Source organism: Pyrus communis, chromosome 7, assembly GCF_041283825.1.
Source record: "Pyrus communis isolate YQ-2024b chromosome 7, ASM4128382v1, whole genome shotgun sequence".
NCBI lineage: Eukaryota > Viridiplantae > Streptophyta > Magnoliopsida > Rosales > Rosaceae > Pyrus > Pyrus communis.
Window position 1 is genome coordinate 25201937 of NC_142571.1, and position 25325 is coordinate 25227261.

Here is a 25325-nt window from a genome sequence, read left to right on the forward strand (position 1 = left end):
GCTCAACGCAACATCAACAAATTTTACTCTTCGGCCGACGAGTTGGCACACCCCGCATTCAACCGAATGACGTAGTTAGCTTATTAGTTACTCGGCCTGTGCGCCACGTAGGCTTTGTAATTTTTAGGATCAACAATAATACATTTCGGTATTGACATTTAGGTACATTAATTCAATATAATACATTTCAATAAATAAATTTAGGTTCATTGTAATATATGTAGGTACAAACATTTCGGTTTTGTCATTTTTGTACACTTATGCATTTACATATTTGTGTGTCACTAATTTCTTTTAATATTTTCTCATTAATGTTCATTTATAATTGAAAGAACCAATATGTGCATATCAATAAAATTAAAATTTTAATGTGGAGACATTAAATAAAAATACACATTAAATAACAAAAATAGAATATAAATTTTAATAAAAGTACACTTTAAGAGATTAAATTGAATGTGTAATCTAGCACCAATTTTTTTTTTTTTTTTTTTTAAATTCTAATATTTTACAAGGACTAATGTTCAAAACCCTTTTATAAAATTAGGCACAGAGATTGTGACATATGCCCTAGCTTCCAATTAGCTAGTATAAATAAAGAAAAAGTCACAACATTTTCAAGCCAAGCAAGCACATAATCACTCTAATGGAGCAGAGGAAACACCGAAGAGTGATGCTCTTCCCCTTGCCTTGTCCTGCATCACATATAAACCCAATGCTGCAACTGGCCAACATTCTACACACCAAGGGTTTCTCCATAACCATTATCCACACCAACTTCAACTCTCACAAGTTCAACCCGTCAGCCCATCCACACTTCATGTTTATCTCAATCCCTGACAGCTTATCTGAATCCGAGGCGGCCGCCAATAACATGGTCCATCTTTTTTCTCTTCTGAATGTCAAATGTGTTGAACCGTTCCGCGAACGCTTGGCTAGCTTCTTATCTGCTGACGCTAACTCGTTATCTGCTGACGCTAACTCAGAGGAGCCTATTGCTTACTTAATTTCTGATGCTATCTTTCACTTCACAAAACCTATTGCTGAGAGCCTCAAGCTCCCAAGGCATGTGCTAAAGACAGCGGGTCCCACTTGCATTGCTGTTTATACTGCATTTCCTCTTCTGCGTGAAAAGGGTTACCTTCCCATACAAGGTACAACCCTACAAGCAATTTCATTCTTAACATTGCATATCACTCAATTCAAAAAATTTATGTGTAGCACAGTCACATGATATTACTAATTCATGTATACTAATTCGACAACTAATATTTAGTTATTGCTTTCCAAATAGACTCTCGACTAGAAGAGCTGGTGAAGTAGATTCTCGACTAGAAGAGCTGGTGAAGGAGCTTCCACCTCTCAAATTCAAAGACCTTCCAGTGGTCAAAGGGTACGATGCCGATAAAAATTTTGAGTTCGTTGTTCACGTGTCAAGTAAAACTCAGGCCTCAGATGGACTGATTTTCAATACTTTTGAAGACCTTGAAGAAACTTCACTGGCCAAAATAAGTCACGGATATCTACGAATACTTCGATTTTCTTAAAAGAAAACTAATGAAAAGGGTTTGAAAACTTTGAGTTTTAATGATAAGGACAAAATAAAGGGTAAAGTTACCAGGATTGACTTTTTAGTGTAAAAATGTGGTTTTTCATTAAAGTGAGCAGTACCGCATGTTTTTCGTTAAAACTCCATTTTCCCAATAGGCCCATTTCACAAGTATTCCCCTTCCCCTTCTTCAAATAGCCTATTGTCACAAGACCAAAGTTGCATTCAGGGCTAAACACTCAAGCACCAAAGTCAGTTGTTTATGTGAGTTTTGGGACCGTTGCCAAAATGGAAGAAGCTCAATTTTTGGAGATAGCTAGGGGACTATGCAATAGCAACCAACCCTTCTTGTGGGTGGTTCGACCTAATTTAGTCCGTGGATCGAATTGCCTCAAACAATTACATAGTGGGTTTGTCGAGACTTTGAACGAGAGGTAACACATTATGAAATGGGCGTCACAAAAAGAAATGATGGCCCATCTAGCAGCTGGAGCCTTTTGGACCCACAATGGTTGGAATTCTACATTTGAGAGTGTTTGTGAGGGGGTCCCCATGATTTGTACGCCAAGTTTCGCTGATCAAATGGTTCTTGCAAGATATGCGAGTGAAGTTTGGAAGGTCGGGTCGCAGTTGGAAGATGGGATTGAGAGAGGTGTGATTGAAAAAACAATTAGGAAAGTAATGGTGGAGAAGGAAGGGGAAGAGATGAGAGACAGAGCCTTGAAGCTAATGGAGAAGGCAAATCTTTGCCTCAAGCAAGGTGGCTCATCAAACCAATCTTTGGATGGGTTGGTTAAACACATTTTATCATTCAAACCATTTGGTGTTCTACAAGAATAACATATAAATAGTGCATCAAAACTGTTTTGTTCCTATTTTTTTTGTTAAACAATAGATTTTGTTAGATTAATCACTGACGGAATTTGAACCCACGTCGTTATGTAAGGGCTCAACACATTTCCACCACTATTTCTATTTTAACTTGACATTTCTAACAACAATTTTTATTTTATTTTTTGTCACAAATTAACATTTATTTAAAAGGAAAACTAATGAAAATGGTTGACAAACTTTGAGTTTTAATGATAAGGACAAAATAAAGGATAAAGAGATTAGTACCAATATTGACTTTTTAATGTAAAAATATAGTTTTTCGTTAAAATAAATAGTACCGTAGGTTTTTCGTTAACACCCTCTTATTTAAAAACGAAAAAAGGGGTTCCACAGGGCAATCCAAAAAAGGCAAAAACCCAACGGAGATTGTGGAAATCCAAGTAGGCCCAGCTCAATAAGCAAAAAGAAATGAACAAACTAAGAATATATATATATATATATATATATATATATATATGTATGTATGTATACGTTTTTTCTTTTTTTGACAACGATAGCATTAATAGGTCAAATTATTACTTGTTAAAATGTGAAGAAAATCGGTAGTGATTGAACCAGTATGATAATGCATTATCAGGAATGAGGATCATCTTTGGATTTACTTTGTGAGAATCTAGGGGATTATTTAATCGTGTCTGTTTATCGTAAATCTTGTGGTCAATTTTTGTAAAGTACTATTTATGTTTAATTTTAAATAAAATATTTAAAATAATTTCTGACCATATGATATATGATGAATAGATTCAATTAAAGAGTCATTGATTCCTAAAAAAGGGATCCGGTGAGTATGCTCATTCCATTATCAGAATTACTTTTTGCAAATGGGATCCAAGATTTCCTGTACTATCTTATTTGCGAGTCTTAAAAGTAGTGAGCCTGTAGTTCAGAACCAAATGAACAAAGCTAATTGAAAAATACAAGAGTTCCTGCTCTTACGTAATAACGAAATTTTTTTCAATGTGATCGGAACATGACGTGGTACATCACGTCTCACTATATAAATAGTGAGGTATGTGTATTAAAAAATTAATAATTTAAAAAAAATACAATTTTCCAACATTTATATCCGTTTTCCGGTCACAATGAAAAATTTCTCTCCAATAACAGCTTAACTAGTATCTGAGTTGTTTGTTCAGCTTATCAAGTTGTTATTGGGTGAGAGCTCCTGCTTTTTTTTTAAAAAAAAAAGTAACCAAGCTTTATTCATTCCAAATTCATATGCTATGCAAACAACAAACAATCTCGATTCAAAAATGGAGCAAAGCAAAGGCAGGAGACTGATCCTTTGCCCCCTGCCATTGCAAGGGCATATAAACCCTATGCTGGAACTGGCCAACATTCTCCATTCCAAGGGCTTCTCCATAGCCATCATCCACACCAACTTCAACTCCCTTAATCTTTCAACCCGAAACCACACTTCTCCTACCATTCAATCCCTGTTGACTTGACAGAAACCGAGGCCTCCATCAAGGATCTCACCGTTGTTCTGTCTATTCTAAATGCTAAATGCTTGATCTCCGACCCTTTCTTCGACTTCACTCGATCGGTTGCGGAGAGCTTTAAGCTGCCGACGATCCTATTAAGGACCGGGGGTGCCGCCTCCTTGGCTGTTTATGCTGCACTTCCACTACTCAAGGAAAAGGGTTACCCACCAATATCAGGTAAAATCTCAAGCCAACAAAACCCTGTTATTACATGTGTTTTAATTTCATCATTGCACATCTATATAATATGAATAGAATGAGGACACTATATCGAGACTAATGACTCGTTTAGAATTCTTTCTATTAGGGTTCGGTTCGGTTCAAAATGGTTCGGTTTTTTGCCAAAACCGAAACCGAACCGAAATTTCGATTCGGTTCGGTTCGATTCATTTTTTTTTCGGTTTTTTTCGGTTCGGTTTTGGTTTTTTTCGGTTTTTTATTTTTATTTTTAAATGATGTAAATGGAAGGAACCTACCTATCAACCTCCCAGTTCTCATATATTAGAGAATTGAGAGCCTCAAAATCCTGAATGTATTCAAGTAATTCAACTACTTGTGATCAAGCAGAACGAATTCAAATTTTCAAAAGTTAAGCAAATACATAAACATATATTCTTCAAGGAAATGTACATCTCCAGGATTCAAAATTCAAAAACTTTAAAATTTACAAAATCATGAAATAACTCAACAAATTAACTGATCGATGCAAATCGGAAAAAAAAAAGCAATTGGGCTCTTCTGAATACCATAATCGGACTTCAATAGCACATGCCCAGTGCCCACATTCAAATTCACAGTTAAGTCCACAATAGATCTAGAAAATTCCAAAACATATTCAGAGAAAAATACAAACTTTTTCACCTTAAATTACATAAATTTCAAATGGGTAACCATACAATTAAAAACCTATGAACTGACAAATAAATAAAACCACAACCTTTGTTGCAGCAATATCGCCATGATCGTCGCAAGCTCTTTCAATTCCTCTTTTCGTCCGATCTCGAAAAGGACGAGGGAAAATCATGGTTTGGAAGAAGGAATCCGCAAGGAGGACAGGAGAAGACTGGAGATAGGGTGATTTGGAGGAAGAGAGGAAGGAGAGGGAGAGGGAGGGAAAGAGAGAGAGAGAGAGGAAGCAAAGGCAAAGAGGAAGCAGCGGACGAAACAGAGAGGTGTTTGAGATCTGAAATGAAATGGGAGTGAGACGGCTAGGGTTTGTAAAGTTAAGAAATTTTATAAAGCATTAAACATAAGAAACCTATAAATAAATTACTGGTACAATTATAACAACACAAAGCCTACAGTCAAGTTGGCTTGCAACAACCAACCCCAACCCGCAAGGAAAGGGTTCAAACCCTGACGGCAACATGTATTTTTTAGTATTTATATATGATTTTTTTTCGGTTCCGTTCTGTCCGGTTCGGTTTCCAAACCTAAAAAACTTTAACCGAACCAGCCAAATTCGGTTCGGTTCGGTTTTTTTTTAGCCTCAGTTTGGTTTGGTTTTCGGTTTTTTTCGGTTTTCAGTTTTTTGAACTCACCCCTACTTTCTATAAGTAATATTGTTGTTTTTTTTTCGTAAGAGATTATAAAATGCTTTGTTATAAACATGTCTAAAATTTTATTAAAAACTCAAGTGCTTCTTGGCAAAAACTTCAAAGTGATTCTTCTTCTTCTTTAGAAATAACTACAGATCCAAAAATGTTTTGGTAACTGCAAAACACTTTTAACTTTTCTAGAAGCGATCCCAAATTGGTACATAAACAACTTATGCAGATGTGGAGTAGAGCAATGCTAATCTTACCATCTATTTATGTTATCTCTCTAATAGAGGTAGAACGTACCAACACATGTGGTCTCATCTCTATTAGAGAGATGATACAAATGATGGTATAAATAGATGGACCATCTATTTCTGTCATCTCTCTAATAGAGGTAGAACGTACCAACACATGTGGTCTCATCTCTATTAGAGAGATGATACAAATGATGGTATAAATAGATGGACCATCTATTTCTGTCATCTCTCTAATAGAGGTAGAACGTACCAACACATGTTGTCTCATCTCTATTAGAGAGATGACACAAATGATGATATAAATAGATGGATCATCTATTTGTGTCATCTCTCTAATAGAGGTAGAACGTATCAACATATGTGGTCTCATCTCTATTAGAGAGATGATATAAATGATGGTATAAATAGATGGTAAACGTAGTATTTTTGTTTGGATTAAAATAACTATCCAGGTTAGCATGTTTAGAGCATCTCCAATGAGGGACTCTATATAGAGCTAGAAAAGTAGTGGATATAGCTCAATTTAGAGCTTCAAGAAATCTTTAAGACTGACACATCCCGACTTGGACCCCCACCACATCCCGGGCTTGACTTTACCATAGCACAATATTGTCTGCCCAGGTGATGAAGCCAGCACATCTCAATTCGGAGTCCTAGTGGACAATCCGGGTCAGGATGTGTCGAAGAATCTAAAAATGAATCTCTCACAGTAAGGGGCTATATACCTTTCTAGCTCTATACGAGGCTAAATACCTTTCAGGCTCTATATAGGCTATATATTTATTTATGTAATAATTTGATTACGCTGTAAATTTATTGTTATCTTAACTTTTCTTAAGTTGGTTTTTGAACGTGTTATATTAAATATTTTTATGAACTTTTCAACCTAAAAAAATTTCAAATTTTGACAAAGTTAGATTTCATCACCTATGCACCGTTAGATTTGGTCTTCTTATCTTAATCTCATCCGTTGGTTTATGTTTGATTTAAGTTTCATCACTTTTCTTTTTATGAACTTTTCAATCTAGAAGATTAAGCAAAAAGCACAACATTTTTTTCTTAATTAATAACACACAGAATATAATCGTTGTTTGTTTATATTTTCTTGATTAATGAAAGAGTTGAAAATAAATTCTTAAAATCAGTTTTTGGATTTATAAATGGACCCCATTTCTAAACTAAAAAACAGAAAAGAAACCAAGACTGAGCTCTCAATTTGGTGTGGGTTCTCTTGCTTTTTGGTGCCGGATGTAGCTTTTTTTTTTTTTTCTTTGGCTACCCAAAGAATGAAATTGTTAGCCCTTGTGACAAAAGTAGCCTCATTTTCTAGCTCATTGGAGGTGAAATTTTTTATTAAAGCTACAAATATAGTAGCCTCAAGAAGAATCAAACCCCCGTTGATGATCCTCTTATCCTGTGATCTCCCTCCTCATAAATTAACATTTTAGAATATGCACTATCTTGTTAAAAGACAAAATATATGTACTTACTAGAAAACTTGTGTTTGGCTTTCTATTTTGACAGAATATATATATATATATATATATATATATATAGAGAGAGAGAGAGAGAGAGAGAGAGAGAGAGAGAGAGAGAGAGAGAGAGATAGCCCTTAAGGGAAGGAATCCCTGTTGTTCAAAAAAAGTGAGGACATCATCTTAATCATTAGATTTGGCTTTAATGTAATCTCGTGGTTGAGATTCTGTGGTTTGTGATTTAATCTCAACCACATAATTTCATTAAAGTCAAATCTAATGGTCAAGAGGGTTGTAGACATCAAAATTTCGGTGAAATGAATGTTGACCAATAATTAAAATTTCAACGCTCACGTGTCATATAAATTTTACATGTAGCGTGTGACTCAACGAAAAATCGAAATAAATTGGAAAAGTCATCAAATGGGACACGTGTCAATACCTGGCAGAAATGATTTATTTCATCTGATTATTTAAATCCAAAAATCAAGTTTTGGAATTCTATAAATAGGAAGCCAAGGCATTCATTTTGGGGGAAGAAAGGAAGAAAAAAAAAAGGAAAGAAAGAAAGAAAGGAATTTACATTACACCAAAACTTTGAAGCTTTGAAACTCTAAAGCTCTCAAACAAATCTCGAAGGACCAAGAAAGCTATCTTCGTTCTTCGTCAAATCTTCCTTCAAGATCAAGCCCCGACGGCCCTTGAAGAGAAGTGTTCATCATTCATCATCCGTTCATCCTAAGATCAAGCCCCAACGGCCCTTTGGATCAACAACCTCTACAAATTCACACATCCAATCGTTCTTCAAGATTAAGCCCAAAAGCCTTGAAGATCCGTTCATCCATCAACCTTCAAGATCAAGCCCAAAAGCCCTTGAAGAAATCCACACAACCATTATTCAAGATCAAGCCCCGACGGCCCTTGAAGAAAGTGTTCATCGTTCATCATCCGTTCATTCAAGATCAAGCCCAAAAGCCCTTGAAGAAATCCACACAACCATTATTCAAGATCAAGCCCCAATGGCCCTTTGGATCAACAATCTCAACAAACCTATACACCCATTCTTCAAGATCAAGCCCAACGCCCCTTGAAGATCCATTCATCAACTGTTCATCCTTAGATCAAGCCCTGACGGCCTTTTGGATCAACAGCTCATCCACAAACCCACACCCTACGAAGATAGAATCAGAGGATCAAATTACAAAGAGATTGTAACCCCAAAATCATTAAACACAAAAAAATATATTTTGTACACAGTATTCTCGTTTCTTGTTGCAGGAATTTTTCGTGTTTACAAGGATGTCCACATAATTTCATTAAAGTCAAATTTAAAGGGCCTATATATATATATATATATATATATATATATATATATATATATTTTATTATTATTATTTTATTTATATTTATAGACAATTAGTCTTTGTATTAATCTTTTTTACATAATATTACCAACTCGCGTATTATATAAAGAACGTACCAAGATTTAGACAATTTATTTTTGACCTTTTATTTTGACAATAATTAGATTCTCGGCTAGAAAAACCAGTGACAGAGCTTTCACCTCTCAAAGTTAAAGACCTATCAATGATGACGAATTGCGACCCTGAGGTTTTTTATCAAGTGATCACCAACATGGCAAATGAACCCAAGGCTTCTTATGGACTAATTTTCAATACTTTTGAAGATCTTGAAGGACATGCACTTGCCACAATTCGCCAAGAATATTACCCCAATGTTCCAATTTTCTCACTAGGTCCATTTCACAAGTGTGGTCCCACAACCTGTTCTTCTTCAAGTAGTTTATTAGCACAAGACCTATGAAATCTCATTCCTATATTTCACTGTTATAATCTACGTATTTATATTATTGAGATTTTATATTATTTGTTGAGAAATTATATTAATTTATTTGAATTTAGATTTTAATTAAACTAGTTATGAAGTTTGAAGTTTGGAAATTAATTATCTAAAATTTGTTGACCTTTCGAGGTGACAAGTAACGTTTTCGAATGGATCTTGAAACCACGAGCTCATCAACGAAAACCGTTTGTGAGTCCGAATTATAACGGTATAGATACGGACATTTGAAGTTGCGTTACTAAACTATAGATTTTAAATTTATTTTAAACTCACACCTTGTGGGAAAGAGACCAATCATATTTATGTTAGTTAAGGGACCAATCAGCTCAAAGGGAGAGGGAACCAATCAAAAAGGGGAACAAGGAGGGAAAGGAGAAAGGTGAGGAAACACCCAACCAACCTTGACCCGATTTCAAACCCCGAACCCAACATCTTTGTGGTATTATATTTCTCAATTTCTAACCCACTCTTACAAACAGAAGCCACAAAGTCCACGATTTTCCGGCGGTTTTCTCATTTTTTTCGTTGAATCAGACAATGATTACCGTCGACCACCACCACCAAAAGACTTCCCTCAACCTCAACAACAAAGCCCATGCATTGGATGGGGCGTCGGAGTTTGTTTTGACATCGAATCAAGAACACCAAATTCTAGGGTTTCGGTAGTTCATGGGCAATTTGAGTGTTTCCCGGCCAAACTGGCCTTAGTCATGGGTATGAAACTTTCTCTTCTCATTGAGATCTACATTTTGTGAAATTTGGTAATTTTTAGAGTTAGTGGGAAAATTGGGTTTCTGTTCGTAGGAAATCGCCACTCGCGGCGGCACGTGGCTAGTAGGTTGACAATGCCTTTCTAAGTTCAATTAGATGTCCTGATTTTGTATTTAATATTCGTATGACGTGGTTTGATCATTTGAACCTAATTTCAATATGAGACATTACTTGATCAAAATATGAATCGACGATCCGACCGTTGGATCGTCACAAATCGTCACCAAACTTTAATATGTAATATTTAAGGATCATAGAAACTTACGGACCGGGGATCCGACGTACAGATCTTCCCAAATTGAACTTTTAAGTTTATAAAATTTCAAAGGTCCGGACTATGTGCCTTGGTGGACTTGGTGGAAAGGATCCGGAGATGATCCTTTCCCGTCTGCACCATGTGTATGCTTTTAGCAATGGATTTTTCAAAGATTAACCACACTTTTTTTAAAAACCATATATATTGTGGATATTATTAATATGATGTTGATATTGAAATATCTATTTTTGTCTTCAATACACTCCTCAATTCTAGCTGTTAGATTAAATGAATTGAAGAATCAATAAATAAAAATTAACAAGTATTTGTGAGAAGTAAAATAAGTACGTAAATAGCACTACCTTATTGGTAATGTTGATGCTTCAACCTTGTAGTTGTTCATAAGCAGATAGGCCTACTTAAGAATATTATATTTTTATAAAACGTCTTGAGAAAATCTGTAACTTTTGATCATTAAGTTTTTAACAATTTATTTTTTATTTTTTTTTATAAATAAAGTTAATATTCAGTGAAAAGAGACGTATATCAGCTGATTGTGTTAAAAATCCAAAATATTAAAATCTCTCTAAACTTATATTATCTTTGCACTTGAGTTCCTAAATTTGATTGTAATTCCTATGATATTTGTTTGTATCAGACAAAACCCATTTTCCCGATATCGGTAAAATATCAGCCGATATTGCTGGTTTTTTAATCCATGTTGACATGAAAATATTTCTCTGTCTATGGAAGCAAAGTCATATTCAATTTGTCATTTTCGTGTTGGGAAAACTTGGATTAAACAATATAACTAATCAAGTTTGCTGGTTGATAATATGACATCGTGAGTTCATTTCTAAGAAAATTTTATTTTTTTATTCTAACAAAGTATGGATATTTATTTTTTAATTTTTAATAAATAATAACATTAATTAATTAAATTGTTAAAATACATAAAACCGATTACGGAGAGCCAACTTCAGCCGAACCAAAATTTCCTCCTTTTATCTTATCCACGAGTCTTAAAAGTCGTGAGCGTGTGAGTCAAGAAAAAATCAACATCAGTGACCCATCAGTCAGAAAAGATTTTACGAGTTGCGTGAGTAAATTTGAAACGGCTGCTCTATAGGAAGGGAAGAGGTCATCTCCTGAGCATAAGATGAGAATCTCTTGACTACAAAATTTGGGTTATTTAATTTTAATCTAACGGTTGTAATTATTATAATTTTTTTAAGAAACTTTCTATTTAGAGCTGTTGGATTAAAATTGAACGGTTCGAATTTCGTGATTAGGAGGATCCCCATCCTATGCTTAGGAGAGGATTCTCTTCCTATATGAAGCATCGTCAAACACCGGAAATTAGTGTATTCTATAAAAAAATATGTCGTCAGTTCGTCCTTGCATTAGGATATATTACCAAATTCATATGCTACGCAGTCACACAAAACCATCTCGATTCAAAAATGGAGAAGAGCAAGGGCAGGAGACTGATCCTTCGCCCACTGCCATTCCAATGGCATATAAACCCTATGCTGGAACTGGCCAACATTCTTCATTCCAAATCAAAATAATTTCTGACCTCATAAATACGATATATGATAAATAGACATAATTAAAAAAATCACCGGAATCCTTCCATTATCAGAATTACTTTATGCAAATGGGATCCAAGATTTCCTCCACTATCTTATTTGCGTGTCTTAAAAGTCGGGAGCCTGTTGTTCATAAAAGAAAAAAAATCAAACATCAGCGACCCATTCAATCAGAAAAAGTTTTAGGAGTTGCGTGCGTAAATTTGAGACAGCTGCTCTAGTTTATATAAAAAAATTGTCTTCAGTTCGTTTTTTAAGGATAATACCAAATTCATCTGTAGATTAAAAAAAAAAAATGCAAATTCATATGCTATGCAAACAAACAATCTCGATTAAAAAATGGAGCAAAGCAGAGGCAGGAGACTGATCCTTTGCCCACTGCCATTCCAGGGGCATATAAACCCTATGCTGGAACTGGCCAACATTCTCCATTCCAAAGGCTTCTCCATAGCCATCATCCACACCAACTTCAACTCCCTCAATCCTTCAACCCGAAACCCACACTTCACCTACCATTCAATCCCTGTTGACTTGACAGAAACCGAGGCCTCCATCAAGGATCTTACCGTCGTTCTTTCTATTCTAAATGCTAAATGTGTTGAGCCTTTCAGAGAATGTTTGGCCGAGTTGTTATCCGATGGCATTAATTCGGAGAACCCCATTGCATGCTTGATCTCCGACCCTCTCTTCAACTTCACTCGATCGGTTGCGGAGAGCTTTAAGCTGCCGACGATCATATTAAGGACCGGGTGTGCCGCTTCCTTCGCTGTTTACATAACATTTCCACTTCTCAAGAAAAAAGGATTACTTACGAATGCAGGTACAATCTCAAGCCAACAAAACCCTATTATCAAATGTCATTTTATCTCATCATTGTTACCAATCCACATAATATGAGTAGAATGATAATAGTACAACCGTACCGAGACTGATGACTCGTTTAAAATTCTTTCTGTAAGTAGCATTTTTGTTTTTTGTTTATAAGAGATTATGCAATATAATATGTGCTTTTATTATAAGAGAAACTAATGAAAATGGTTTGAAAACTTTGAGTTTTAACGATAATGAAAAAATAAAGGGTATAGTGAATAGTACCAGAATTGACTTTTTAGTGTAAAAATATGTTTTTTCGTTAAAGTAAACAGTACCGGGAGTTTTTCGTTAAAGTTCCCTTTATTATAAACATGTTCCAAATTCTATCAAAAATGCTGCTTGAAAAAAACACTTGAGAAATCATTTTTTTCTTCTTTAGAAACAACTCTATAGATCCAAAATGTTTTTGTTTACCAAAAGCACTTTTAATTCTTCTAGAAGTGAATCCAAATTGGTACTTAAACAACTTATGTGGAATTGAATTAAGATAATTAGCCAGGTTAAGCATGTTTATCCCTTGCTCTCCCTCCTCATAAATTAACATTTTAGAATGTGTAAATGACCAAATATATATACCTATAGAAAGCTTATAGTTGGCTTTCTATTTTGACAATAAACGTATACTTGCTACAAGTGTTTTAATTGCCTAAATATATAATGAATGGATCCTGACTCTATGTATTATTTATTAGTGCACATAATTGAGTAAGGATATCTAGTGCTAGTCATAATTTCCTTGTAGCGGTTACAATTGCCGAAATATTATTGTCTTTTTATTAATTCATTTTTATATAATAATATCACTTCACGTATTATAATAAGGAACGTACGAAGATTTACACAATTTATATTTGACTTTTTATTTTCACAAAACTTAGGTTCTCGACTAGAAGAGCCAGTGATCGAGCTATCACCTATCAAAGCTAGAGACCTACCCACGATGCCCAATTGTGACGCTGAGGATTTATATCAACTAATAACCAACATGGTAAATGAATCCAAGGCTTCTTACGGACTCATTTTCAATACTTTTGAAGATCTTGAAGGACATGCACTTGCCACAATTCGCCAAGAATATCACCCCAATATTCCAATTTTCTCACTAGGTCCATTTCACAAGTGTGGCCCCGCAACCTCTTCTTCTTCAAGTAGTTTATTAGCACAAGACCAAAGTTGCATTTCGTGGCTAAACGCTCAAGCGCCAAAATCGGTTGTTTATGTTAGCTTTGGGAGCATGGCCAAGATTGATCAAGCTCAATTTTTGGAGATTGCATGGGGGTTGGCCAACAGTGGCCAGCCTTTTTTGTGGGTGGTTCGACCTGAATTAGTTCAAGGGTCGGACTGGCTTGAAACGTTGCCTGACGGGTTTTTAAAAGCTTTGAACAAGAGGGCTCATGTAGTGAAATGGGCTCCACAAAAAGAAGTGTTGGCTCACCCAGCAGTTGGAGCCTTTTGGACTCACTGTGGTTGGAATTCTACATTGGAGGGTATTTGTGAAGGGGTCCCTATGATTTGTACACCATGCTTTGGTGATCAAATGGTGAATGCAAGATATGTGAGCGATGTTTGGAAGGTAGGGATGCAGTTGGAGCATGGGATTGAGAGAGGTGAGGTTGAAAGAACAATTAGAAGACTAATGGTGGAGGAAGAAGGGGAAGAGATCAAAGACAGAGCCTTAAAGTTGATGGAGGCGGCAAATCTTTGCCATAAAGAAGGTGGCTCTTCATACCAATTCTTGGATGGCTTGGTTCAATATGCTTTGTCGTTATAAATCGTTTGTTTCTAAAACTCAGCATTATTCAATAAAATAAAAATGTATTGTTGGCTTGCAGCCTTGCACCATGTGTATTAATATTGTTGATATTTCGATAATTTTAAAATTGCTAATATGCAGACATCATGCCGAGTTAACAAATATTAGATTTTTTTTATAAGATGTCTTAAGAAAATCTGTAACTTTTGATTAATAAGGTTTTCTTTTGCATATTTTTTAAATAAAGTTAATCTTCATTAGACGTGGAAAGAGACGTATAGCAGCTGATTGCGTTAAAGATACCAAAAATTTAAAATTTATCCAAACTTTTAATATCTTTGTATTTGAGGTATAAATGTAAAGATATAAAGGGTTGAGATGTTGTCATGTGTCAGAAGATGGAGCAGGCAGTTAGTCTCTGATCGTATTAATTAGCTTACTGCTGGTTTGGTATTTCTATGCTTTAAAAAAAATTATTTATGCTGTGCTGTGAGAATAAACAGCTGTGAAATAAAGTAGCAGAGTATTTGGTAAACTTTTTTTGTAAAAATGCTTTTGAAAAAAAAAAGTTGTATTATAGTGTTTGATAAACTTTTATGTAAAACAAATATGAAAAAAGTTGGTTTTTCAAAGCTGGGTTTTGCAGCTTTATGTTTTTGCCTTTTTTTTGTTGTAACACAAGCAAGATGACTAAACCAAAACAATCACACAAAGATATGAACAACGGAAACTCACTTTATTAATTAATAAAGGATTACAAAAGAACTCACATTAATCTTCACAATAGTTCTCTTGCCTCTCAAGTCTCTCAAATTCACACACCCTAACGTTAAGGTTTACACATATTTATACTAGACAACCTAGCCACAAACCTAATCCTAAACTAAGTTAGAATCCAAACACCACCTGGAAACTTGCGTCCAAGTTTCCTATACTCATTACAACTAGGATTCCTACTTTAGTTAGGAATACAATTCCAATTTTATACCAAATCCAACAATCTCCACCTTGGTAAGAAATTCCATTAGAGACTTCATCTGCTTCCGTCGCTCCACCATTGCCAAGTTTCAAATTTGTCTAACATGCACCAAATCCAAGCAATGCTTGAACTTTGATACACCAACTACCTTTGTTAACATATCAGCAGGATTATCAGCCGTAGCAATCTTCTTAACATGAATCTCACCTTCAGCTATAATCTCTCGAACAAAATGATATCACACATCTATATGATTGGTCCTCGCATGATGTACTTGATACTTTGCCAAGTAAATGGCACTTTGACTATCACAATACACATCCAACTTGTGTTGATTTACACCCAAATCTTCTATCAAACCAAGTGTCCAAATGGCCTCCTTAATAGCCTCAGCCATCGCCATATATTCAGCTTTTGTGGTTGATAAAGCAACGGTTGGTTGTAGTATTGATCTCCAACATATAGAACCTTTCGCCATAGTGAATACATACCCTGTGGTAGACCTTCTTTTGTCTAAATCACTAGCAAAATCAGAGTCCACATAACCAATGGAGAACTTATCAATTTCTCCGTCATTCTATTCAAAACAAATTCCTGTATTCCTTGTTCCATGAAGATATCTCAGTATCCATTTAGCAGCATCCCAATGCATTTTTCCAGGATTATGCATAAACCTACTTACAATTCCCACTGCATGAGCAATATCGGGCCGAGTACATACCATAGCGTACATCAACCCTCCAACCAAACTGGAATAAGGAACATCTTTCATCCTAGCTTTTTCTTCATCACGCTTAGGGCATAGTTGAGTGCTCAACTTAAAATGAGGAGCAAGAGGTGTACTCACAGATTTGGTTTCCTCACTAATGCCAAACTTGTGTAGCAGTTTTTCCAAGTACTGTTTCTGCAATAAATACACCAAACCCTCATTCCTGTTTCGAGTGATCTTCATCCCCAAAATCTTCCTTGCTTCACCAAGATCTTTCATCTCAAACTCTTTCTGCATCTGACCTTTGAGCTTTGTAATTTCGGTTATATCACTAGAGGCAATAAGCATATCATCCACATAAATTAATAAGTAGACATATGTACCTTCACTTAATTTCTTGTGTTACACGCAATGGTCGTAATGACTTCTAGTGTAGTCCTGATCCTTCATAAACTTATCAAACCTCAAATACCATTGCCTCGGTGATTGCTTTAAACCATATAGTGACTTGTTGAGCTTGCAGACTAGACCCTTTTTTCCTTGTTCTTCATAACCTTCAGGTTGCCTTATGTAAATCTCTTTAGACAGATTTCCATGTAAAAAAGCAGTTTTTACATCTAACTGGACTAACTCAAGATCAAATTGTGCCACTAATGCAAGTAGAATTCGGATGGACGAGTGTTTCACTACAGGAGAAAAGATTTCGTTATAATCTACTCCTTCCTTCTGAGCATAACCTTTAGCCACTAGTCTGGCTTTGAACCTTACTGGACTTGCATGATCTATTCCATCTTTCTTTGCATATACCCACTTGCACCCAATGGCCTTCCTTCCTTTAGGCAACTCCACCAATTCTCAGGTTTTATTCTTCTTGAGTGACAACATCTCGTCATCCATAGCTTCATGCCAATACTTTGCTTCTCCACTACTCGCTGCTTCAGTAAAACTTGTAGGGATATCAACTTCGATTACTGGTAACGCGTATGCCATACATGCAACACAATCTTTGAATCTGGCAGGAAGCACAACATCTCTTTTTCCTCTCCTCTTGGCAATAAACTCTTCTTGAATATCGTCAACCACAACTTCTTCGTCTTGTCTTTCTTCTTGGTCGTCCTTATTTTGTTCGTCATTCTCAATGCTTGATTTTTGAGAATTATCTGTTGATAGCTCCACCTCATGGACAACATTCCTGTCCTCTCTAAGTTTCATATGGGATTCATTAAACGTCACATCTCTACTCACTACTACCTTCTTGAGTTCTGTGTTCCACAACCTGAATCCCTTGACGCCACTATTGAACCCTAAAAAGATAGCTTTCCTTGCTCTTGGATCCAGTTTGTTTTCTTTCACGTGGTAGTAGCATCACACCCAAAACCCTTAGTCTTTCATAGTCTTAAGCTATTTTTCCTGACCATAACTCTATTGGAGTCTTACCATTTAAAGCTGCAGAAGGTAGACGATTCAAAATATGGCATGCATAATTTAATGCTTCTGCCCAAAATCTCTTATGCAATTTTTCTTGTGAAAGCATACATCTCACCTTTTCCAGCAATGTTCGATTCAACCTCTCTACAATGCCATTTTGTTGGGGAGTTTCTCTAACACTAAAGTGACGAGTAATACCTTCCTTTTTGCATATCTTGAAGAAGGGATCAGAAGTATATTCCCCGCCATTATCACTTCTTAAGACTTTCAACTTCTTGCCAGTTTTCTTTTCAACCATGTTTTTCCATTCAAAAAAAAAATTCAACACCTCCATCGTATAAATCCATGATCTCTGTGAGCAATCATCAATAAAGGACACAAACCATCTCTTCCCTCCTAAAGATTCAATCTTTGCAGGTCCCCAGACATCTGAGTGTACATACTCCAAAATACCCTCAGTTTGATGTATTGCAGTGCCAAATTTTACCTTTATTTGTTTGCCAAGAATGCAGTGTTCACAAAAATCTATTTTTCCACTTTTGGCTCCCTTTAAAATCCCTTGTTTAATCAACCCTTGCAGTGTTTTGTTTCCCACATGCCCCAACCTCATATGCCATAGAGAAGATGTATCCTCTTGATCACCTTCTACCACCATAGCCACCTGTTTTTCCATGGTTTTGCCCTCCAACAAGTAAAGCAAACCTCTTCTTGGAGCCTTCATTATCACTAACGCCCCTCTAGCTACCTTAAGTATATTATTCTCAGAATAAAATTTGCAACCTTGGGATTCAAGGGTGCCTAAGGAAATTAAATTCTTCTTGAGGTCTGGTCAAGGGTGCCTAAGGAAATTAAATTCTTCTTGAGGTCTGGAACATATCTTACTCCTTGTAACTCTCGAACTACACCATCATGATGCTTAATCATAACACTGCCAATCCTTTGCGTTGAACATGGATTATCGTCACCCATATACACAGTTCCGGTGATACTTTTGAAAGATGAGAACCAATGACGTTGGTAAGTCATATAATGAGTGCATCCAGTGTCAAGCACCCATTGATTTACATAGTCTATGTTTTCCGCTGCTGTTAGGGCACAAACAAAATCCTCATCATCAGCTTCAACAATGTTTGCCTCTAAATCCTCATATTTCCTTTCCTTGTTTTTAGCCTTGATTTTAGGACAATCCTTCTTCCAATGTCCCTTCTCATGGCAAAAAGCGCACTCATCTTTATCTAAGAATTTTCTGTTGCTTGAGTTACCTCTTGTGCGAGACTTGCTTTTCTTCCTATTTGCAGACTTTCTTTCTTTTGATCTTCCTCTCACCATTAGTGCTTCAGAGTTGTTCCTCTCTTGTCTATCAAGATTTCGAACTTCATGATTCATCACAGCAGTTGGGATCTCATCAAATTTAATAGTTTCTCTACCATAAATCCATGTCATAACAAATGATTCATAGGATTCAAGCAAAGAATTCATCAAGATCAACGCTTTGTCTTCATCCTTGATCGTCTCTTCTAAATTCAACAATTCAGCAATCATTTTGTTAAACTCCTCGAGATGATCAATCATCTTCGTTCCTTCCTTATATTGGAAACGATAAAGCTTACTCTTAAGATAAAGTCTATTTTCTGCACTCTTTTTCAAATATTTGGACTCCAGTGTATCCCATAGTTCTTTGGCCGATGAAATATTCATCACACCATACTTTTGTGCCTTGCCAAGACATAACCGAATTGTGGAACATGCATGTGCATTCAGCCGCTGCCATTCCTCCTTTTTCATCGACATAGGCATATCTTCAAGTACTACAAGTAGTCCTTGTTGTATCAACCCATCTTTAACTTCGCACTGCCACATAGTGAAGTTATTAGTCCCGACAAACTTCTCAATCTCGAACGTAGCACTTTGCACCGATGTTTTGGTAACCTCAGTGCCCCCATCATCTCTACTCTTGCTAGAGTCTTCAGGTTTTGTCATTGTTTTGGCTTAATCACTGAACCAAGCTCTTGATACCACTTGTTGTAACACAAGCAAGATGACTAAACCAAAACAATCACACAAAGATATGAACAACGGAAACTCACTTTATTAATTAATAAAGGATTACAAAAGAACTCACATTAATCTTCACAATAGTTCTCTTGCCTCTCAAGTCTCTCAAATTCACACACCCTAACATTAAGGTTTATACATATTTATACTAAACAACCTAGCCACAAACCTAATCCTAAACTAAGTTAGAATCCAAACACCACCTGGAAACTTGCGTCCAAGTTTCCTATACTCATTACAACTAGGATTCCTACTTTAGTTAGGAATACAAATTCCAATTTTATACCAAATCCAACATTTTTTTCATCTAAAACTGTAAAAAAAATTTGAAACTGAATGTTTTTTTTTTTTATAATCATTTTATCAAAATCACATCAATATCAAATTAGCGCCTCGTATGTAAGTAAATGGAAGCTATATAAGCTGTTGTAATGAACTCATTTGTACAGTGAATGCAATATGCAGAAACAATTGATTCCTTCTCTCTCTAAGTTCTCTCTCTAATATTCTCTAAAGGATTCGTCTTTTGCAAGATGTACATGGTATCTATGCCATGGATGGAGCTCTCTTGATTTTGGCTGAGCTTCTTCCATCCCGATCTCTCTACTGCTTCCGCATTCTCTCTTTCTCTGGTATCTCTCAACTCTATCTTCGATCTTGTTTATTCTTTGGAACTTGTGCGATTCTATCTGGAAATTGTGATCTTCTTCTTAAGCTTTGTGCATCTTAACTGTTCGATGCAATGTCTGAATGACTTGATCTTTCTCTAAGGCTGTGATTCTGCATTTCAATCTCTGTTAATTGATTGTTCTACGAATTTCTTTCAGAATCTGTTTCTCAGTATCTTTAACACATCAAAGATGTTCGGGATCATTTGTCAGCTGCTGGTGTCCCCTTTGAAGATGATGATATTGTGATTTTAGCACTTAAAGGTCTGCCTTCTGAGTAAAATACTTTTCGAACGGTAATCAGAGGCAGAGATAATGTCATCTCCCTCAAGGAATTCAGGTCTCAACTTCGCGAACAAGAGGCTACACTTGATACCACTTCTAGTCCAGGCACATTCTTACCTGCAATGCTAGCTAATGATTCTTCTTCGAAAGGAAAAATGTTTTTGCTTAATGAAGGTTCAAAGTTCAAACAATTTTTGTTTGATAAGGGCATAATTCATCACAAATCGTGTCCTTATACACCTGAACAGAATGGTCTCGCTGAAAGAAAGCATAGACACATTCTTCAAATAGCAGTCACTCTTTTGCAAACTGCTAAATTGTCCTCCCAATTCTGGTTTCATGCTTGTGCTATTTCAGTCTATCTTATTAATAGAATGCACTGCCAAATTTTAAAAATGACGTCTCCTTATACATATATGTTTGGCAAGCCTCATGTGTTATCTCATTTAAAAGTATTTGGATGTGCATGCTTTCCATTTCTCAGACCCTATAATTCTACAAAACTTCAACAAAAAACAACAGTGTGTCTTTTTAGGGTATGCAGGGCAATATAAGCGATATTTGTGTCTTAATCCAGTTTCAGGGAGAATTTTTTGTCTCACGGCATGTTCTTTATGATGATTCTGTTTTTCCCTATACATCTTTATGTCCTCTTCCTCACACACACATACATTTTAACTTTTATTTTTTTTTTGGCAAAAATCTTATCATTTTTTAATTGGAGTATATTTCTTTAAATAATTAGAGTTTTTAATGTTTTAAAATGAATTTTTAATGCTAAGATAACGAAATAGATTACATTGGCTAACGGTATAAAATCCAAAGACTACACTAAAACACATGGATTAAATTGACTAAAGAGTTAAAACACAAAGATCATTTAGGCCATCTCCAACCAAAGGGTTCAGATGGTTGAAAATAGTCCGAAAATTGTATCCAACCGAGGGGTAGGCCAGAGGGCTTGTGGGCCCCATGGAATCTGAAAGGGCCAAAGGGCTAGTCGCATGCAGTAAGCCAGGGGCTAGCCAGAAATTCCAGCAATTCTGTCGGATATAACCAACAGGAAGAATGCTTAAACAAAAATTTGAAAGCTATTGCCATTTACCGTTGGATTTAAATTTTTGGGCCCTTTTTTTTTTTTTTTTTTTTTTTTTTTTTTAGTTCTTAAAAATTCTATTTTTTTTTTTCCTATAAATACCTAAACCATTCATTCACCATTCCTCACAAAATTTTCACCATTCCTACACCATTTCAATTCTCATATAAGTTGTTGTAGTTTTTCAATTTAAATAATAAATTATGTTTAACCCTTGGTTGGAGATGTTTTTTGTGACAGAGCTAAAACGAGCGTTATGACCCTTTGGCCCTTGGTTGGAGGTGGAGCCAAATATGGTTCTGTACTGTTAATTAAAATATTAATATTTTAAAGAACCAAAAGGTTAAAACGAGCGATCTGGCTAACCCTCAATTAGAAATGGCTTTAGACATTTAAACCTACTATAAACAGTAAACCATTGGGCTTAGCAAAGATACTTACAATAAAGTACCTTGGTCTTAGCAAAGATACTTACAATTACGTAATGAATCCCTTAATCTATGGATTATCAGCATGATTTATCGTGTAAACACTTCATCACTTCCCCTCCAATCGAAATATAGTCGTGGGTTGTGCTTGCAATTGTCGGTTAGGGGCGTACGGCCACCTATACGATAACAATTAATAATGGATTAAGATTCTCTTCCCTCATTTTTCTATCCCCTTTCATCATCTCTTTTCACATTTTTTATTTAGTTTTTATTTTTCTATAAAAAAAAATTAATATAAGATGTTGACGCTGCTTAATCGTGACCGTTTAAATAGGAGGGGAGGAAAGGGAAGAGGAAAAAAAAGGGAGAGAATCTTACTCCACTATGTGGGGTTAGCTGTATAAATCTTAAAATGACATTGGAATCGATTTTGTGCAAAGTTTTTCGTTTGCTCCAAGTATTCTACGTCATTTCTTAAAATTTCTTTCCAAATCTTCATCTACCTTTCTATTTTTGTTATATTGATAAAAAAACGGTATGAATGATCCCTTCTACAATTAATCTTATGTTACCGAAGTCATAATCTCATTATGAACCACCTAATGCACGCTACCAAATTAAATATGAGACAACAACTTCTCAGTCCTGCATGAAAACTACAATAATATTAAAGGACCACAACTTCTCAGTCCTGCATGAAAATTACAATAATATTAAAGGACCTAAGAGCATCTTCAAAGATGTGAAAAGGTAAATGTTAAATGTTGATTTGATGGCTGACGTGGTAATGTCAAAATTTTTTTTTTTCCAATCGATATATATTTTTTTTTGGGTTATAAATTATTATTATTATAATTTTTTTTTTTTGTTATAAATGACATCTTCTTTAAAGATGATCTAATATTGATATATTTTATCGTTTTGTGTTGTACGTAGTTTTGCTTGACTAATCTTATGCTACTCGTGCTAGTGTTTTTATTATATATATATATACACAGACAGTGACATATGGGGTTTGTCTTGTATCACCTCAGTGTTGATCACACTGAAAAATCTCTCATGAAGTAGGATTTTCTTCCTTCTATTTTTATTCCCCTTTCTCTCCTCTTCTCACACTTTGCTCTTTGTCTTATTATCTCCACACAAAAAAAAAAAAAATATATATATATATATATATATAATATTATCATGATATAATCGTAACAATTCAAGTAAGAGACAAGGGAAAAATGAGAGAATCGTCCTCCTTGCCTTATAGGTACAGAGGTAGATATAAGTGATTAACTACTAAGGAGAAACGAAGAGAGTTACAAACTTACAACAATGGAGGAAAGGAAGGGCAGGAGATTGGTACTATTCCCACTGCCCTTGCAAGGCCATATAAACCCTATGCTAGAGCTGGCCAATATTCTGCACTTGAAAGGCTTCTCCATAACCATCATACACACCCACTTCAACTCCCTCAACCCTTCAACCTATCCCCATTTCACCTTCCACTCCATCCCCGACGGCTTATCCGAATCCGAGGCCGCCACGAAGGATCTTGTTCTCCTTCTTTCTCTACTGAATGCTAAATGTATTGAGCCTTTTAGGGAGTGTTTGGTTAGGTTGTTATCGGATGCATCGGAGGAGCCAGTTGCTTGCTTGATCTCTGATGTTATCCATTTCTTCACTGAATCTGTTGCTGACAGCCTTAAGATCCCAAGGATTGTGTTGAGGACGGGGGGTGCTTCTTCTTTTGCTGTTTTTGCCGCCTTTTCGCTTCTGAGGGAAAAGGGGTACCTCCCTATTCAAGGTTTGGTTTTCTTGCTTTTCCTTCTTTCTTGGTAATTGGTTGGTAAGATGCAGATTTAATGGTAAAATTTGTACCACCTTAAAATTGCCTCAGGCCTAAGGTTGATATGGTAGAACCTGATGCGGCCAAGTTAACTAGAAACAGTGTGAGCGCTCTTCTTTCCACACTAGAAAAAACTGATCTAGTAAAACCCATGAGTCCGACAAAAAATTTCATCATTATATGCTATTAGCCTTTTACATGTTGCGTGAACTAATCAGTTAGGCCGGTTATTCATGACAGTGTACATACTCACTTGCATCCAAACTCAGATGTCTCTCCTTGTAGATTAGAGTAGTTTAAAACATTGCACCTTGTCAAAAGAAATCTAATCATAACTTATTTACCATAACAATAGGACAACTAATTTTCCTTTTCAACTGTGTTCTTCACAAATAATCCCCTCAAATCTACCGTTCATGGGCAAAGCCACTTAAAGCCCTGTTTTGAAGGAAAATAACTAGTGAACTCATTTGTTATTGCACCCACTTGTTATACTATAAGTGAAGGATGCTTCTGTAGTTTGAATCTTTAAATGTTTCTCACTAACATCATCATATCGCACGAACTAATTAAGTATTTTTAATTTGTCTTAAGAGTCTCGACTAGAAGAGCCGGTGATAGAGTTTCCACCTATCAAAGTCAAAGACCTTCCATTGATCAACAGGTGCATCACAGAGGAGTATAGCAAACTAGTTTCTGGCCTGTCAAACGGAGCCAAAGCTTCATGTGGAGTTATCTTCAACACTTTTGAAGACCTTGAAGAACATGCACTGGCCAGAATAAACCAAGAACTCCCCAACATTCCAATTTTCCCAATAGGCCCGTTTCACAAGTTTTACCCTACATCTTCTTCAAGTGACTTATTCTCAATAGACCACAGTTGCATTTCGTGGCTAGACACTCAAGCACCAAAATCTGTTGTCTATATTAGTTTTGGGAGCATTGCTGCAATGAAGGAAGCTGAATTTTCAGAGATAGCTTGGGGGCTAGCCAACAGCAATCAGCCCTTCTTGTGGGTGGTTCGGCCCGGGTTAGTCCAAGCATCAGAGCCGTTTCCGAGCGGGTTTCTCGAGACTTTGAATGGGAGGGGTCACATTGTCAAATGGGCACCTCAGAAGGAGGTGCTCGCCCATCCAGCAATTGGAGCGTTTTGGACTCACAACGGCTGGAACTCGACACTGGAGAGTGTTTGTGAGGGGGTCCCTATGATTTGTATGCCATGTTTTACTGATCAAATGGTGAATGCAAGATTTGCAAGTGATGGTTGGAAGGTAGGGTTACAGTTAGAGAATGGGACGGAGAGAGGTGAGATTGAAAGAACAATTAGAAAGCTAGTGGTGGAAAAAGAAGGGGAAGAGATCAGAGAAAGAGCCTTAATACTAAAGGAGAAAGCTAATCTGTGCTTCAAACAAGGTGGCTCGTCGTACCAATCCTTGGATGGCTTGGTCAAACACATTTTATTGTTAGAATCAGTTGTCTTTCAATCTCAGAGTCATTAATGGGGAGAATCTATCTTTTAACCGGTTCAA

General features: G+C 36.0%; 2 protein-coding genes, 1 long non-coding RNA gene and 1 pseudogene across 3 annotated transcripts; all 4 read left to right on the forward strand.

Moving 5' to 3' along the window:
* The first annotated feature begins 646 nt into the window (after positions 1-646).
* On the forward strand, positions 647-2389 carry LOC137733193 (UDP-glycosyltransferase 76F1-like; annotated as a pseudogene).
* Positions 2390-11891: 9502 nt separating this feature from the next.
* Positions 11892-14470, forward strand: LOC137735733 (UDP-glycosyltransferase 76B1-like). The gene is made up of 2 exons (XM_068475175.2): positions 11892-12502; positions 13434-14470. Exons 1-2 carry the CDS (start codon positions 12022-12024, stop codon positions 14324-14326), a joined length of 1374 nt encoding a protein of 457 aa, XP_068331276.2. The 5' UTR covers positions 11892-12021; the 3' UTR covers positions 14327-14470.
* A 5407-nt stretch (positions 14471-19877) lies between these two features.
* Positions 19878-20831, forward strand: LOC148695947 (uncharacterized). Its single transcript, XR_015964106.1, has 2 exons — positions 19878-20111; positions 20307-20831. It is a non-coding gene; the product is annotated as an uncharacterized LOC148695947 (long non-coding RNA).
* Positions 20832-23149: 2318 nt separating this feature from the next.
* Positions 23150-25325, forward strand: LOC137735575 (UDP-glycosyltransferase 76F1). Its single transcript, XM_068475006.2, has 2 exons — positions 23150-23754; positions 24391-25325. Exons 1-2 carry the CDS (start codon positions 23283-23285, stop codon positions 25293-25295), a joined length of 1377 nt encoding a protein of 458 aa, XP_068331107.2. The 5' UTR covers positions 23150-23282; the 3' UTR covers positions 25296-25325.